General features: G+C 50.6%; 1 protein-coding gene across 4 annotated transcripts in view; it reads left to right on the top strand.

Moving 5' to 3' along the window:
* The first annotated feature begins 1,689 nt into the window (after positions 1-1,689).
* The window catches only part of LOC306644409 (uncharacterized protein), a 34,598-nt gene continuing 23,367 nt past the window's right edge, over positions 1,690-12,920 (top strand). For all 4 annotated transcript variants that reach the window (XR_013759368.1, XR_013759369.1, XR_013759372.1 and 1 more), the window contains exon 1: positions 1,690-2,028. Coding sequence is in view for 1 of the 4 variants with exons in the window: in XM_079111364.1 (XP_078967490.1) it covers positions 1,766-2,028 (263 nt within the window). In the remaining 3 variants the exon portion in view is untranslated. The remainder of the gene's footprint in view (positions 2,029-12,920) is intronic.

Here is a 12,920-nt window from a genome sequence, read left to right as displayed (position 1 = left end):
CTCTTACTATGAGCCTAACATTATGCTCTGTAGGTAATTGACCGTTTAATTGTCACCACACCTGGCAGAGGTCCAGTGAGGTTGTCAAGTGCCCAGTCGCACAACCAGAAGTGTTTCAAAGCTCTGCCTTCCCTTGGCCACAGAGCAAACCCTTCCTTCACAGTTGCCGTGCGGTAAACCACCCGATAGCCTCGTTTGAGTGATTTCCAGTATGTGGCTGATGGGGTCCAAATGAGCCAGCCTGTTACTGTGCATGGGGCCGCTCTGACTTTGTCTTGATGGAGAAACGTGACTATTGTGATTGCAATCCCAAATGCCCTGTGGACGCTTTAAAGAACAGATTCGGATCCCTTTGTTTCTTGCCCAGAATGTTGAAGCAAACCTAAGATCTCCGCTGATTCCTGACAGATTTGAGTCTCTGCATTTCAAACATTTCAGACCAGCTTGGGAGCAGACACGTGATATTCTTCTTGGTTCTCTTGCATGGTTTATTTTTAAAGCATGCATCTGGCTGCTTTCTTATTCCCCAGAAGGCAGAGGGAAATTTCTCCAAAGCAACTGCTCAGAAGTCGGAGGATTGCAGGTCCTTCCTGAAGGTGGAGGCAACTCGGCAGGGGTCTTAAGGTGACCTTGGCCTCCTCCCCAGTTGGTATCCTTGGAGGGTCTTCCCACTTGCAGGACTCTGAGCCCGTGGGTGAGACAGAAGATTCTGATGACTCGTGTGTGTTTCCCTTCCCTGAGGAGTTATCTAGTCACCCTCTGATCATCTCCCGCCAGCTCAGAGAACCCCTTTCTGGCTGAGAGACTGTTGTCACCGTGCCATGAGTATTACTGAGCATTTGCTGTGTGACAGATCCTGGGCTAGACATACTAAACAATGCTACAATGTCGGCATTATGAGACCTTGTTTTTCAAAATCAGAGATGGAGGTGTAGGGGATTCAAAGCCTCGTGGCTCACGAGGGCAGAGGGGAAGTGATGGAATGGTCTGATCCCTCGGCTCACTTTGCCACTCTGTGTAACTTGAAGTCATTACCCTCGTCCATCGTTCTGGATACTACTGCCTGGGTAGTCTCTGCAGGAGCAAATGAGCAGTTAATTCATGTGTGCAGAGTGACTGGGAAAGCCTGTTTGTAGTCTGGGAACTCGTGGCCTCTGATGTGGACTGCTTCATGATTTTCCTGGAGGAGCCTAATTTCTGCAAGAAGTGCACCATGTGAAGTTCGAATAGCCTTTTGGGATTACAAATACATTCTCCCCCTCCGCCTTTGTCAAGGAGGAGCAGGAGACTCGAATCAGGAGGTTGGTATAGAGCTGCAGCATCCTGCAATCGCTAGTTCTTTCCTCCAAGGAAAGCTCAGACTTTTGTGGGCAGCCAAAGGCAAAATAGCTTTGTGTGAAATATGATTTCAGTTGGTCTCTATCCCAAGTCTCACTACACTTCTTTGTCCCTCTTCACTGAGATGCTGTCCTATAGCATCCTCCAATCACTAGGCTTATGCCCTAGGCCCCTGTGTCCATGACCTTTCTGAAACATTAATCTGACCATGTGCCTCCCCAGCCCATACCTTTCAACAGGGCCTCACTGCTTTCAGGGTCAAGTTCAAAGTCCTCAGTATGGGGCACGATCCACAGTGATTTGTTCCCAGGAAGTCTGCGCACCCTCTGGATCCTCTTCTTAGTCCCCACCCTGACTCTGTCCCAGCCATAGTGAACGTCCCCTGCTGGTCCACACTGTGATCTTTTGTGCCTTTGCATCTCTGCACATGCCCCCGTTCCCCAGAAAGCCCTGCTGCCAGCTGGCCTGCCTGGCAAGCTCGGCAAGTTCACAGATGATCCACGGCCTCTCCTCTCCTGCCTCCCCTGGCAGAGGTCTTATTCTCTCTCCTGGGCGTCCCAAACTTCCAAGCAAGACTGTCATGGCACATATCACCGGTGTTGTTGTGACTGCTGAGCTGTGTGTCCCCTGTGGGGCTGAAGTGCCTCCTCCTGGTGCTGCACACCATGCCCAAGACCAGATGAGGGTGGGGTAAGTGGACCAATGCAGAAAGGAGGAAGGCAGGCAGGGATAAGAGCGTTGGCTGCAGGATAAGAGGGGCAGGATGCCAGCAGCAGTAAAGCACAGGGGCCAAACTGCCTTGCGCAGGGTCTCAGGTCTTGTGAAGACCCCACCGTGAGGTGATCCTGTGAAGCAGGTATTGTACTCATTCTATCAACAGGGAAACTGAGGCTTACGGAGTTTAGTCAGTCATTCAGCTTCTTACCCAGTTAGTCACAGAATGGGAGCTGATCTAAAGATTTGAAAGCCCAGTCTTGGAACTACCTCTTTCTTGGTTAATTACGTGACCTGGCCCAATCCCACACTCCCTGTCTGTGGCTGAACTGGGCCTTACTGGAGGTCAGCAGAGCCCAGTGCCCCTTTCCGGATCTGAAATCCTCAGGTCTGCCTGGGACAAAGGCTTGTAGAAGGTGCAGGAACGCGTGGGGTGCTGGGTAGAGGTGCAGGAGCCTGGGGGTGTCTGCTTCCTGCAGCTCCCTGCTGTGTTAGTTCTGGATATCATGGGGTCTGGGGTGCCAGGAACCTCAGCTTAGGAAAGTGTCCCAATCAGAGAATACTTTTTAAGCTGGGGAAAAGCTTAACATGCAAATTTAGCTCTCTTTTTACAAAATATTTGGGCTTGATTCCGCCATACCAGTCCATTTAGGAACAGAAGAAATGAGGGCCAGGATATTTGAAAAACGTCCACGGGTAAGTATTTGAATGAGTTGACCTCTGGATGGAGGCCAGAGGATATTAGTGGGAGCTGGTTAAACTGCACCTTGATAATTAATTAACAATATTTAACGATGTCGTGGCAGAGACTGCTGCCACCGTTTCTTCTCTCTGGACTTGTTACTAGATGTTTCCCCGTCTCCCTTGCCGTTCAGTGGGGCCACTGGAATGTGGGTGCTCCTTCTACTCCTGGCCACTACAACCAAAACAAGCCCTGCACAATCTTCCATGCTCTTTCCCTAAGGTGATGACCTGGGGCCTCAGAGATGAAGGAGAGAGTCACAGATCAAACTCTCCTGAGTTCCTGAGTCACCCTGTGGAGACGTCTGCTCATCAAGACTGTTACAGTTTGGATCTGGAATAAAGGCTCATGTGTTGAAGTCTTTGTCCCAGTGCAGCTGTATTGAGAGGTGGGACTCTTGGGAAGTAGCTGGATCATGAGGGCATGGACCTCATCAATGGAGTCACCCATTGATGGATCGATGATTTGATGATATTATTGCAGGGGTGGAAACTGTAGAAGGTGGGACTAGTTGGGGGATGAAGGTAATTGGAGTGTGCTCTGAAGGTGTGTATTTGTCTCCAGCTCCTTTCTCCCTCCCCCTTTCTCTCTGTGTCACTCTCCCTCAATGTTTCCTTGCTGCCATGAGCTGAGCAGCTATCCTCCGCCATGCCCTTCTACCATGATCTCTTGCCTTATCTCAGGTCCAGAGCCATGGAGGCTGCTGGGCATGGGCCAAAACTTTATGAAACCACGGGCCAAAATAAATCTTCCCTCCTTTAAGGTGATTTCCTCAGGTATGTGTCCCGGTGACTAAAAGCTGACTAACATGGAGACCTTGATCATCTCTGTATCCCAGTGGTTTGAACAACGGGTGGCCCAGAGCAGGTGCTCAGTAAACGTTGACTCTCAACAAGCATCTTCACATCTACGTCAGATTCGATCCTTAGGACTATGTGAGAATATTGCTACTATTCATTTAAAAAAAATTTAGTAACTGGGACAGAGAATTAAGTGATTTACATAGTCAATGAACGCTGGACTTGTTCTCCTGTGCGGTCCTCTAGCCACCAGGGCAAAGTTGGGGTAAAATTTAATCCATCACTAGCACCAGGGCAGCGGGGCTCTTGACTTGGAAGTTAGATATGAACTGGTCAGGAGGAAAAGTGGGCACAAGAGCAGCGGACCCCAGCTTTGGTCCTTGTAAAACTTCCAGCAAATCAGAGCCATCTGGGAGCTTGAGAAGTCTGGCTCTCTAGACCCCACTCTGGAGACTCTCTTTTGGTAAATCTAGAAGGAGGTTCTGGAATCTATATTCCTACAGGGCCCCCAAAGCTTTCTCTAGGTAGCCAGGTCTAGTGACTAATTTGTAGCGAGACAGGCACATCCCTAGGATTAGAGGAAGCTTCAGATGCCAGCTCCGGCACTCCTCTGCAGTAGGACCTTCAGCATCCGACTTGGCCACCCTGAACCACAATTTCTGCACCCTTAGAGTGGGGCCCACAGCTCCATCCTCACTGGTGGCAGGGGGCCAAGCCAGACCTTTCCTCTCTGGGCAATTTCTCCACGGGCTGCTCCCCATGGGGCTTCCTGGGTCCCGAGTGCTCTAACCAGAGAGCTCTTCTTACAGTTCTTGCAGCCAGGTCGGGAGACCTGCCCTGGGCCCTCTGGACTACGTGTGTTTGGATGGGAAGAAGGGGGCCAGATGGCCTAGCTCCTTCTCCCACTCATAGGAAGCACCAACTTCCTCTTTTAAATCTAGTACATTTTTTTATTATTTTATTATCATTTCATTTTAAAATTACTTTACAAAAACGTGCATGCAGTGGCATGAATTTTAGCACAAGTGTCGGCCTGTGTAACTACCCCCACGGTCAAGGTGTCAGGCGGTTCCTTCACCCCAAACCCTCTGTGCGCTTCCTGTTGGGTCAGCCCTCTCTGGTCCCCTTCACCACAAGTCCTGGCAACCACCCATCTGTTCTCTATTGCCATAGCTTTGGTGTTTCAAGAACGCCAAGCCAGTAGGATCCTGCGATCACAACCCTCTGGCGCTGACTTCTTCCAACCAACATGACGTCTCTGAGGTTCCTCTGGGCTGACGTGCGTCTCTGGGGTTCCTTCTTTTCGTTTCTGAGCAGTATCCTGTTGACGGTACCGTGCTTTGTCTATTCAGGTACCTGTTAGAGGATATTCGGATTATTTCTGGGTTTTTGCCATAAGCATTCACATACTGGCTTTTGGAACGTAAGTTTTCCTTTCTCTTGGGTAAATACTCAGGGGAGAGATTGCTGGTACTGTATAGTAAATGTGTTTTTAACTCTAAGAAGCTGTCAAGCCGTTCTCTAGAGTGGATGTACCATTTCGCCTTCCCACCAGCAGCATATGTGAGTTTCACTTGCTCTGCCTCCTTGACAGTATTTTTAATTTTAGCCGTTCTACTATGTGCAGAATAGTATCGCGTTGTGGTCTTAATTTGCATTTTCCCAACAGCTAGAGATGTTCAACATCTTTTCATGTGTTTTGTGATGTGAATGTTCAAAGTCCTTTGCCTACTGTTTTATTTCTGGTGCTGGGGACTGAGCCCAGGGCTCCACACATGATAAGCATGCCTTCTTACCACTGAGCTACACTCCCAGCACCAGTTGCTATTTTAAATGTTTAATTAAAAAATAACTGTAAGTGTTTTTATGAGGTTGTATTGCTATAGATGACAACATAGATTTAAATTGTACAATTTATGTTTTTAAAATTTTTTTTTAGATGTCGATAGACCTTTATTTTATTCATTTATTTATTTGTGGTGCTGAGGATCGAACCCAGTGCCTCATACATGCTAGGTAAGTGCTCTACCACTGAGCCACAACCCCAGCCCACAATTTATGTTTCGACTTACTAATAAATACATAAAATTATCATCCCAGGAAGAAAAGGGGCATACCCCGCACTCCCAAAGTGTTCTTCATGCCTGTACAGAAGCCCTACCTACTCTGCTTCCATTCCCTTGCCTCCCTAGACCCCTATGGATTGACTTTTTCTCCTTATATTCTGCATTTTCTAGAATTTTATATAAATAAAATCATAGAATAGTATTTTGGAGAGAATCTGGCTTCTTTCGCTCATCATAATTATTTTCAAATTTATTCACACTCTGGTGGGTACAATTCATTCATTTTTATTTCTGAGCGTACTTCATCATATACCAGAATTTACCCATTCGTCTGTCGATGGGGACTTCAGTTTCTTCTGGGTTTGGGTAATTATGGACAGAGCTGCTGTAGATGTTGGGGTATACGTTTTTGTGACAGGAAATGATGTCATTTCCCCTGAATCTACCTTGGAGTGGGCTGGCTGGCCAGAACGTTGGGTGTGTGTTTCACAGCTTTACAGAGTGCTTCGTTCCTGCTCAGGGCTTTGAGAGTTCTGTTTACTCCACATTGTACCAACACCTGGTATGGTCCACCATTTTTTAGTATTAGCTGCTATGATAAGTGTATACTGCTGTCCCATCACAAGTTTTTGTTGTTGTTGTTTGTTTGTTTTGCAGTGCTGGGGATTGAACCCAGGGCCTTGTGCTTGCGAGGCAGGCACTCTACCAACTGAGCTATATAGCTCCAGCCCTACGGGGGTTTTTTTGTACTGAAAATTCAACCCAGAGGCATTTACTACTGAGTAAGTCCCCAGCCCATTGTATTTTTTATTTTTAGACTGGGCCTCACAAAGATGCTTAGGGCCTGGCTAAGTCGCTGAGGCTGGTCTTGACATTCACATCTTCCAGCTAGTTAATGATGTTGAGCATCTTTTTGTGAAAATTTGGTGCTTGTGACGTGCTGTCTACTTTGATGAAGCATGTGTTTGACTCTTTTGCCCATTTTTTGTTGGGTTGCTTGTACTCTTACCTTTGCCTTGAGAGTTCTTAATATAGTCTAGATCAAAGACCTTTTCAAATATGTGCTTTGCAAAAATTTCCCTCACTTTATGTCTTGTCTTTTAATTCTCTTACCACGGTCTTTTCATTTTTAAATTTTTATTTCAAAGTAATGATAGATTCTCAGGAAATTGCAGAGGGTAAGAAAGGTTCCTGAGCGTACTTTTCTTCTGATTCCCTAAGCGGTGACAAAGGAAGAACCACAGTGTGGTATTCTATCAGGAAGGTGACGGTGTATGGTGGGTGTGCACAGTTCCATGACATCTTGTCACAGTGTAGACTTGGTGGCCAGTTGGCCATCTAGATGCAGAACTGTCCCAAACCACCCGCTGTCCCTCTTGCTCCCTTTAGTCACACCGCCATCTTCCTCTCTACTGACTGATGCCTGGTGCCCACTGATCTGATTTTCATTTCTATCATTTTGTCATTTTGAGAATGTAATGGAACTGGCATCGTATAGCATGTGACCTTCAGGAATTAGCTTTTTCCCCTGTCAGAATGAGGGGACTAATGAGGTCGTTTTTAATGCACTTCCCCAATTTTGTCATCTATTTGGTGTGTTTTGAGCATACGCCTTCATTGTAACTGTTGCTATGTTAGAGCTTCAGTCTGCATTTCTTTTCATTTCTTTCTGCCATTTTTCACTGTTTTGTTTTCTCTTTACTCCTTTCCTGTGGAATTTACTAGAATTCCATTTTGATTTGTGCGTAGTATTTTTTTTTAGTATCTCTCTGTATTTAGATTTTTTAGTGATTGCTCAAGACATTACATTTACAGATACGGATTATGGATCTACCAACAGAGACGTTCTATTGGTCTCAGTGAAGTGTAGAACCTCACTTCCCTTTGTATCACTGTCTTCCCCCTCATTTATAATCTAATCGCCTTAAATATTCCCTTTATATATGTTTAGAACCAAATCAGAACCAGCCTGAAAAACTCAAGAAAAGGAAGAAAATATATTGTATTCACTGATTTTTATTCTTTCTGTTGTTCTTCTTCCCAGTTGTTCCAAGGCTGCTTCTTTTGCTATCCTTTTGTGTTTCATCAGAAACTTCTGGTGATCCATTCTCTAGTTTTTCTTTATCCAAGAATGCCTTGGTTTCTCCTTCATTTGTAGAGGATATTTTTGCTGGATATATGCATTCTGGATTTCCTTGCATTCTTTGGATTTCCTATGTGGACAGGCATGTTATCCGGAAGGTGATAATTTTGTCTTTCAATAAGTTTGTCTTTTCTTCCTCTTCCTTTCTCCACTGCACCGTGGAGGGGTCCTAGCGTGCTGGGGAATGGGACTGGGGCTGGTGGCCATGTCCCAGCATCCCCAGGAGTGCCTACTCACAGACAGTGCTTGAGGATTACCTGTGGGGACAGAGCCGATAAGGTAGGCTTTGTCCAGAAAGGGGAAGGGTCTGGATGTCCCTGATGGGACAGGACTCTACAGAGGCTGGGGATCCTCTAGAGAAGGGGAGGCCTGACTGAGCTTGAGGGTGTTGCAGGGTCTGAAAAGAGGGTGGCAGGGGGAGCAGATTCTACAAAACCAGAGAGAACTCAGGGGGTCTGGACCCACGGACACTTCTGGTGGCTCTGTGACTCAGCTCTTGGGGCCACGGGGCGCAGGGGCAGGATTCCTCCCTCTCACTCGTTCAGCACTGAGTCAGCAGAGTGCAACCCAGGCCCCCAGAGCCCTCTCACCATGAGCAGGTGTGAGCCTCATTCCTCCTCTGAAGGATGTCCCCACCACCCTACCGCCACGCCACAGAACTGGGTCTCCCTCCTGCCAATCCTCTTTTCTCTAGAGCTCCCCACCCCAGAGTCCTCACAGATGGACATTTGCAAGCTTTAAAAAAATCTTTCCAAACCTCTTCCCTGTGTGGTGGCCCCTCTCTGCTCAGAGACGATGACTCTCACCGGAAGGCACCCGTCCCTCCAAGGCACACCAGAGCATCCAGGGGGTGACCCAGTGACCTAGAAATGTGTGGTTTGGAAACTCGCCCTCTATCCCAGAAAGCACACCTCCTGTATCTGTGCCTGAGGAACACCGACGTACAACGTCCCCTTTCGCAGACCGTGAAATCCAGACCCAGAGAGAGAGGAAGGGCACAGCCCCACGGCTGAGGACTGAGGTCAGAGGGCCTGGGGACCTCCACCTGGACTTTAATAGTAAGTCGGTCGTGGTTAACATTTATGGAGCACTTACTCTGTGCCAGAGAGTCTGCTAATCATTCGTCACACTCTCTCCGTGAGATAGATACTGCTACTATTGATCTCATTTCACAGATGAGGAAACTGAGGTTCCAAGAGGTTTAGTACTTACCTGAGCTCATGCAGATTGTACAGAGGGCAGCTGGAAAGCCTCCCAGGGGCCTGAGAGCAGAGCCTGTGAGCCCACCCGCATTGCCCGCCTGCTTATGCTTCCCTGACGCTCCACTTCGACTGAACACCAGAATTTCTCCAAAATCAAAATGGCAGCCCTGGATTGGCTTTGCTTTCCTGTGGAGGCACAATATCAGTAGGTGGGGACCCCTCAGAAGTAGCGGTTTTGGCAAGGTGCTTAGGGGCTGAGGCCCCACAGCTCTGCCCCCACAGAGGAAGGGTCTTGCCTAGGCCTGGCCTCCCAGCCTGCTCTCCTGGCCTCCTTCCAAAGCCCACATCCTCCCAAGGTCTCCAGACCAGAAGCCCTCCCTTCCCAGCTCAGTGGGGACCCAGCTGAGGGGTGGCCCAGGCAGGCATGACAATGCAGTCTAAAATTACCCAGCTGAAGGCTGTGTGCCTCCACCCTTCCTGCATTCCTCCCAGAGGCTGGGCAGCCCAGAGAGGCCTTTGTGGATTTCAGTGATTTATATGGAGGGTTGAGCTCCCAGCCAGTTAGCTACCTTGGGGGCTGAGGTTCCAGAAGGGTGCAGGGGACACACGACCTGAAGCAGGCTGGCCAGGGAAGCTGAGCACTCTCCTGGGCTCTTCTCTTGAATAGGAGGGTTTCTCTGGGCTTCTGTGTTCCCTGTTCTTAGATTGCCTTTCATACCTATTTACTCAACAAGTTTTAACCAGATACCTCTTCCTCCAGGAAGCCTTCCTGGGCCTCCCCGCTGCCTGTCTAACTGGAGCACCTTTCCCAGTAGAATGCTCCCTGCCCCCAACCCACAGGATGCATCACATGATCCAGTACCTGTCCATCCAAGAGTCTATCTCCTTAAGAAAAAGAACCAAATTCTTTCACTGCGGGGTTCCTAATCCCCAGCCCTGTGCCCAGAGTGGAAGCCACACTCAATAAATGTTTGTTGAAATAATTGACTCAAGCGAAGAGGTCAAGGTGCAGACTGAAGAGCGTGGTGTGCTCTGCTCTGAGGTCTGGCTTGGTGAGATTCAGCCACATAAGGAAGTTAAACAGTCCCTGCAGGTACTGAGTGAGGAAGCCTGTCTCCAGTTGGGCTGTTTTAGGACCTGCCGGCCCTCAGCTCTTTCTGTGAATGTGTCTCCACTTCTTTCTGAACGCGAGATTTCAGATAAACCTGTAGGGCCTCGTTGCTGGCGGGTCTCTTAGAAGTTTCTATGTCCCCGAGAAGGAAATGGAGTCTCAGAGAGGTTCAGTAACTGGCTGAGGTCACACAGCCAGTAGATGGCAGACTTGGGACTACGTCACGGTTAGAAGGCGGTGTGGGTCTTGCCTTCACAGGGCTTTTGTGCAGTATGAGGCACACAGTTCTCAGACAAGGACTTGGCGCTGGGATAAGTACCCAGACAGAGACGGGAGCTGGGACTAAGAGGCTGAGGAGAGCTGGCCTCGTTCACGGGGAGGGGAAGGCAACAGGAACGGCCTGGGGCTTCTGAGGCCTCCCGAATTTGACCTCCCTCTCGGATGGAGGCCACCCGCGGGAAGAATCCACAGGGGCTTTACCATCTTGTTTCTTTCACTGAGATTTTTATTGTCCCTTTGGTCTTGGAGAAGTGTGGTCATTCTACACGCGCGTGTGCAGTGATTGGCCGAGGGCCTGGCGTTTCTGTCTCCTCAGGTGTGCAGGCCTCTCTACCTTGCGGGAGGCTGGCCTCTCCGGTCTCCTGCATCCCCTCTACCTCTTCGCCGTCGAGCAGACTGCCTCTCTGAGGGTCGGATTCCTGGCAGCACCAAGCCTTTGCCCAGAGGTGGAGGACGGCCCACTGTGTCCTGCTCGGCCACCTTTCCACCCCTCCAGGCTGACTGTCCCTCTAGCCCTCCGTCCGGCCCGTGGCAGGTCAGGGCAGAACCTCTGCGGGCTGCTGCGGGTTTCTCTGGAGACGAGTGATGAATGTGCAGGGGATTAGCCGACTATCCTGGGCGCTGGCCGTGCCAGGAGCTAGCACATTCCAGAAGGGCCGGAGCTGATGGATGCCTCCAGGGAGGGAGGGCCGGGAGAGCAGAGGCTGGGCTGGGGAGGGGGATTCCTGACATTCCTGGGGCTGGGGCGGCGGAGCCTCTGCAGCGAGGACGGACAGCTGAGCGAGCAGGCCCCTGGGCGGTGGGGAGACCGTGATCTGCGGGGCCCCATCCCCAGCGGAATGTTATCTCCGCTCTAATCACTTGCAGGCCGGGAGGAGGCCGCACCGCACACCGCTCCCGGCTCGCTCGCTGTCTCCGCCGGGCTGCGGGCTGAGGGTGCCCCAAGGAGGGTCTGCCTGTGGGGCGGGAAGGAAGGGCCCGAGGCCCCGCATGCCACCCACATTCATGGTGATTGGAGCCTGAGGCTGGGAAGGGGCGTGGAGGCTGCCGGCTTCCAGCTCCCAAGACACCGGCCTGGCCTCACCCACCGTCTTTGTCACCCGGCGGAGGCTGACTTTGCAGGGCACCATCAAAGTGCTTCCTCAGGGACTTCTCCCCAGGGCCTCAGTGTCCCCAGCTGCCAAAATGCGAGCTTGGATACAAAGATCTCCAAGACCGTCTGTCCTGTCTTATGTTCTTGGACCTCAAAGCCCCACTGGCCACCCACCAGCACAAGTGGGGCTGGGGAGCAGGGCAGGTGCGAAAGGAAGGAAGGGGGAGGTATTCAGTGTCTTTCTCTTTCTTTTTCCTTTGAGAAAGCTGTAAAGTGACGGTCCCTGGAGCGGCTTTACTGGAACCCGATCTCCCCAGGAAGTCAGCAAAGTGGAAATGTATCAAGCTCAGGGCAATTCTAGGTTCCTGTGTGACCTCCTCTAAGTGACTCAACCTCTCTGAACCTCAATTTCCTCAACGGCAAACAGGGTCATAATAGTGCCCTCTCCTGGTGTATAGGGTTGGAGAAGTTTCTCCCAGGGCTTTCCCTAACAGCAGGGGCCCTGGAGGACTGGCACTGGTAGCTAGGGGGCCAGGAGCTCCAGGACTGAGCTATTTTGTAGTTTTCCACAGGGAACTTTGTTTAATATGGAAATGTGACTTCACATTCTTGTCTTTTAATTCTTTTCGTGAAAAATCAGAGAGCTTCTTCTTTCCGGGGTTTGGTGGATTAAAACTTTGAGTCCCTCCCACCCTCCGTGGAACCCCCAGAGGACGGGCACCAAGTCAAGATCGTGGCTCAAATTTCCCATTTAGACCATTAGCAGCCCCCGAAACAGGTCTTTCCCCCCATTTTGTAGATGAAGAAACTGAGGCCAAAGGAGAGTAGCCTCACTCGAGGTCCCCAGCGAGTAGGAGGCAGAGATGGGTTTGCTGACGGGCAGCTGGTGGGGTCTCGGGTTTGTGTAGTGCAGGGGGTCTGCTGGCTGAGCTTCAGACGAGCCAGAACCCTTGTCTCTAGAACACGCCTCGGGGGCAGTCGGCCCGATGCAGCGGCTTTCAAGTTCCGACAGGCCAGGGGGCTTTGCTCCGTGGTCCCCTGCATCTAGGGGGGCAGCATGCTCCAACCAGGAGCCGTCCACTGAGCGCTGCCCCAGGGTGAGGCCAGCAGGGGCCTGCGGGAGGGCTGGGAACTGCAGGAGGGTGTGGGCAACCCTCCCTGGCTGGACACTCAGCTCTTCTGGGAGGACTCGCTGGGCTCCGGAGACCCCAGAGGCCCCAGGTAGCCGGGCTCTAGTTTCCTCCAACCAGGAAGCTGGACTGCACCTGTGGGGGAGAAAGACCCTTGGCGATGATCTGGGAAACCCCACAGTTCTTGGCGCTGTCCCTATCAGAGCTTCCTGGAGCCCTGAGGGCGGCCACGGGGTGGGGCGGGGCGGGCCGTCCCCATTACCTCAGGGCCTTTGCTGTCCTCCTTTTTCTGGTCAAATCAA

This window comes from Sciurus vulgaris, assembly GCF_902686455.1.
Source record: "Sciurus vulgaris genome assembly, chromosome: 14".
Taxonomy (NCBI): domain Eukaryota; kingdom Metazoa; phylum Chordata; class Mammalia; order Rodentia; family Sciuridae; genus Sciurus; species Sciurus vulgaris.
The sequence above is the reverse complement of the archived record's forward strand: the minus strand, read 5'-3'. Positions and strand labels throughout refer to the sequence as shown.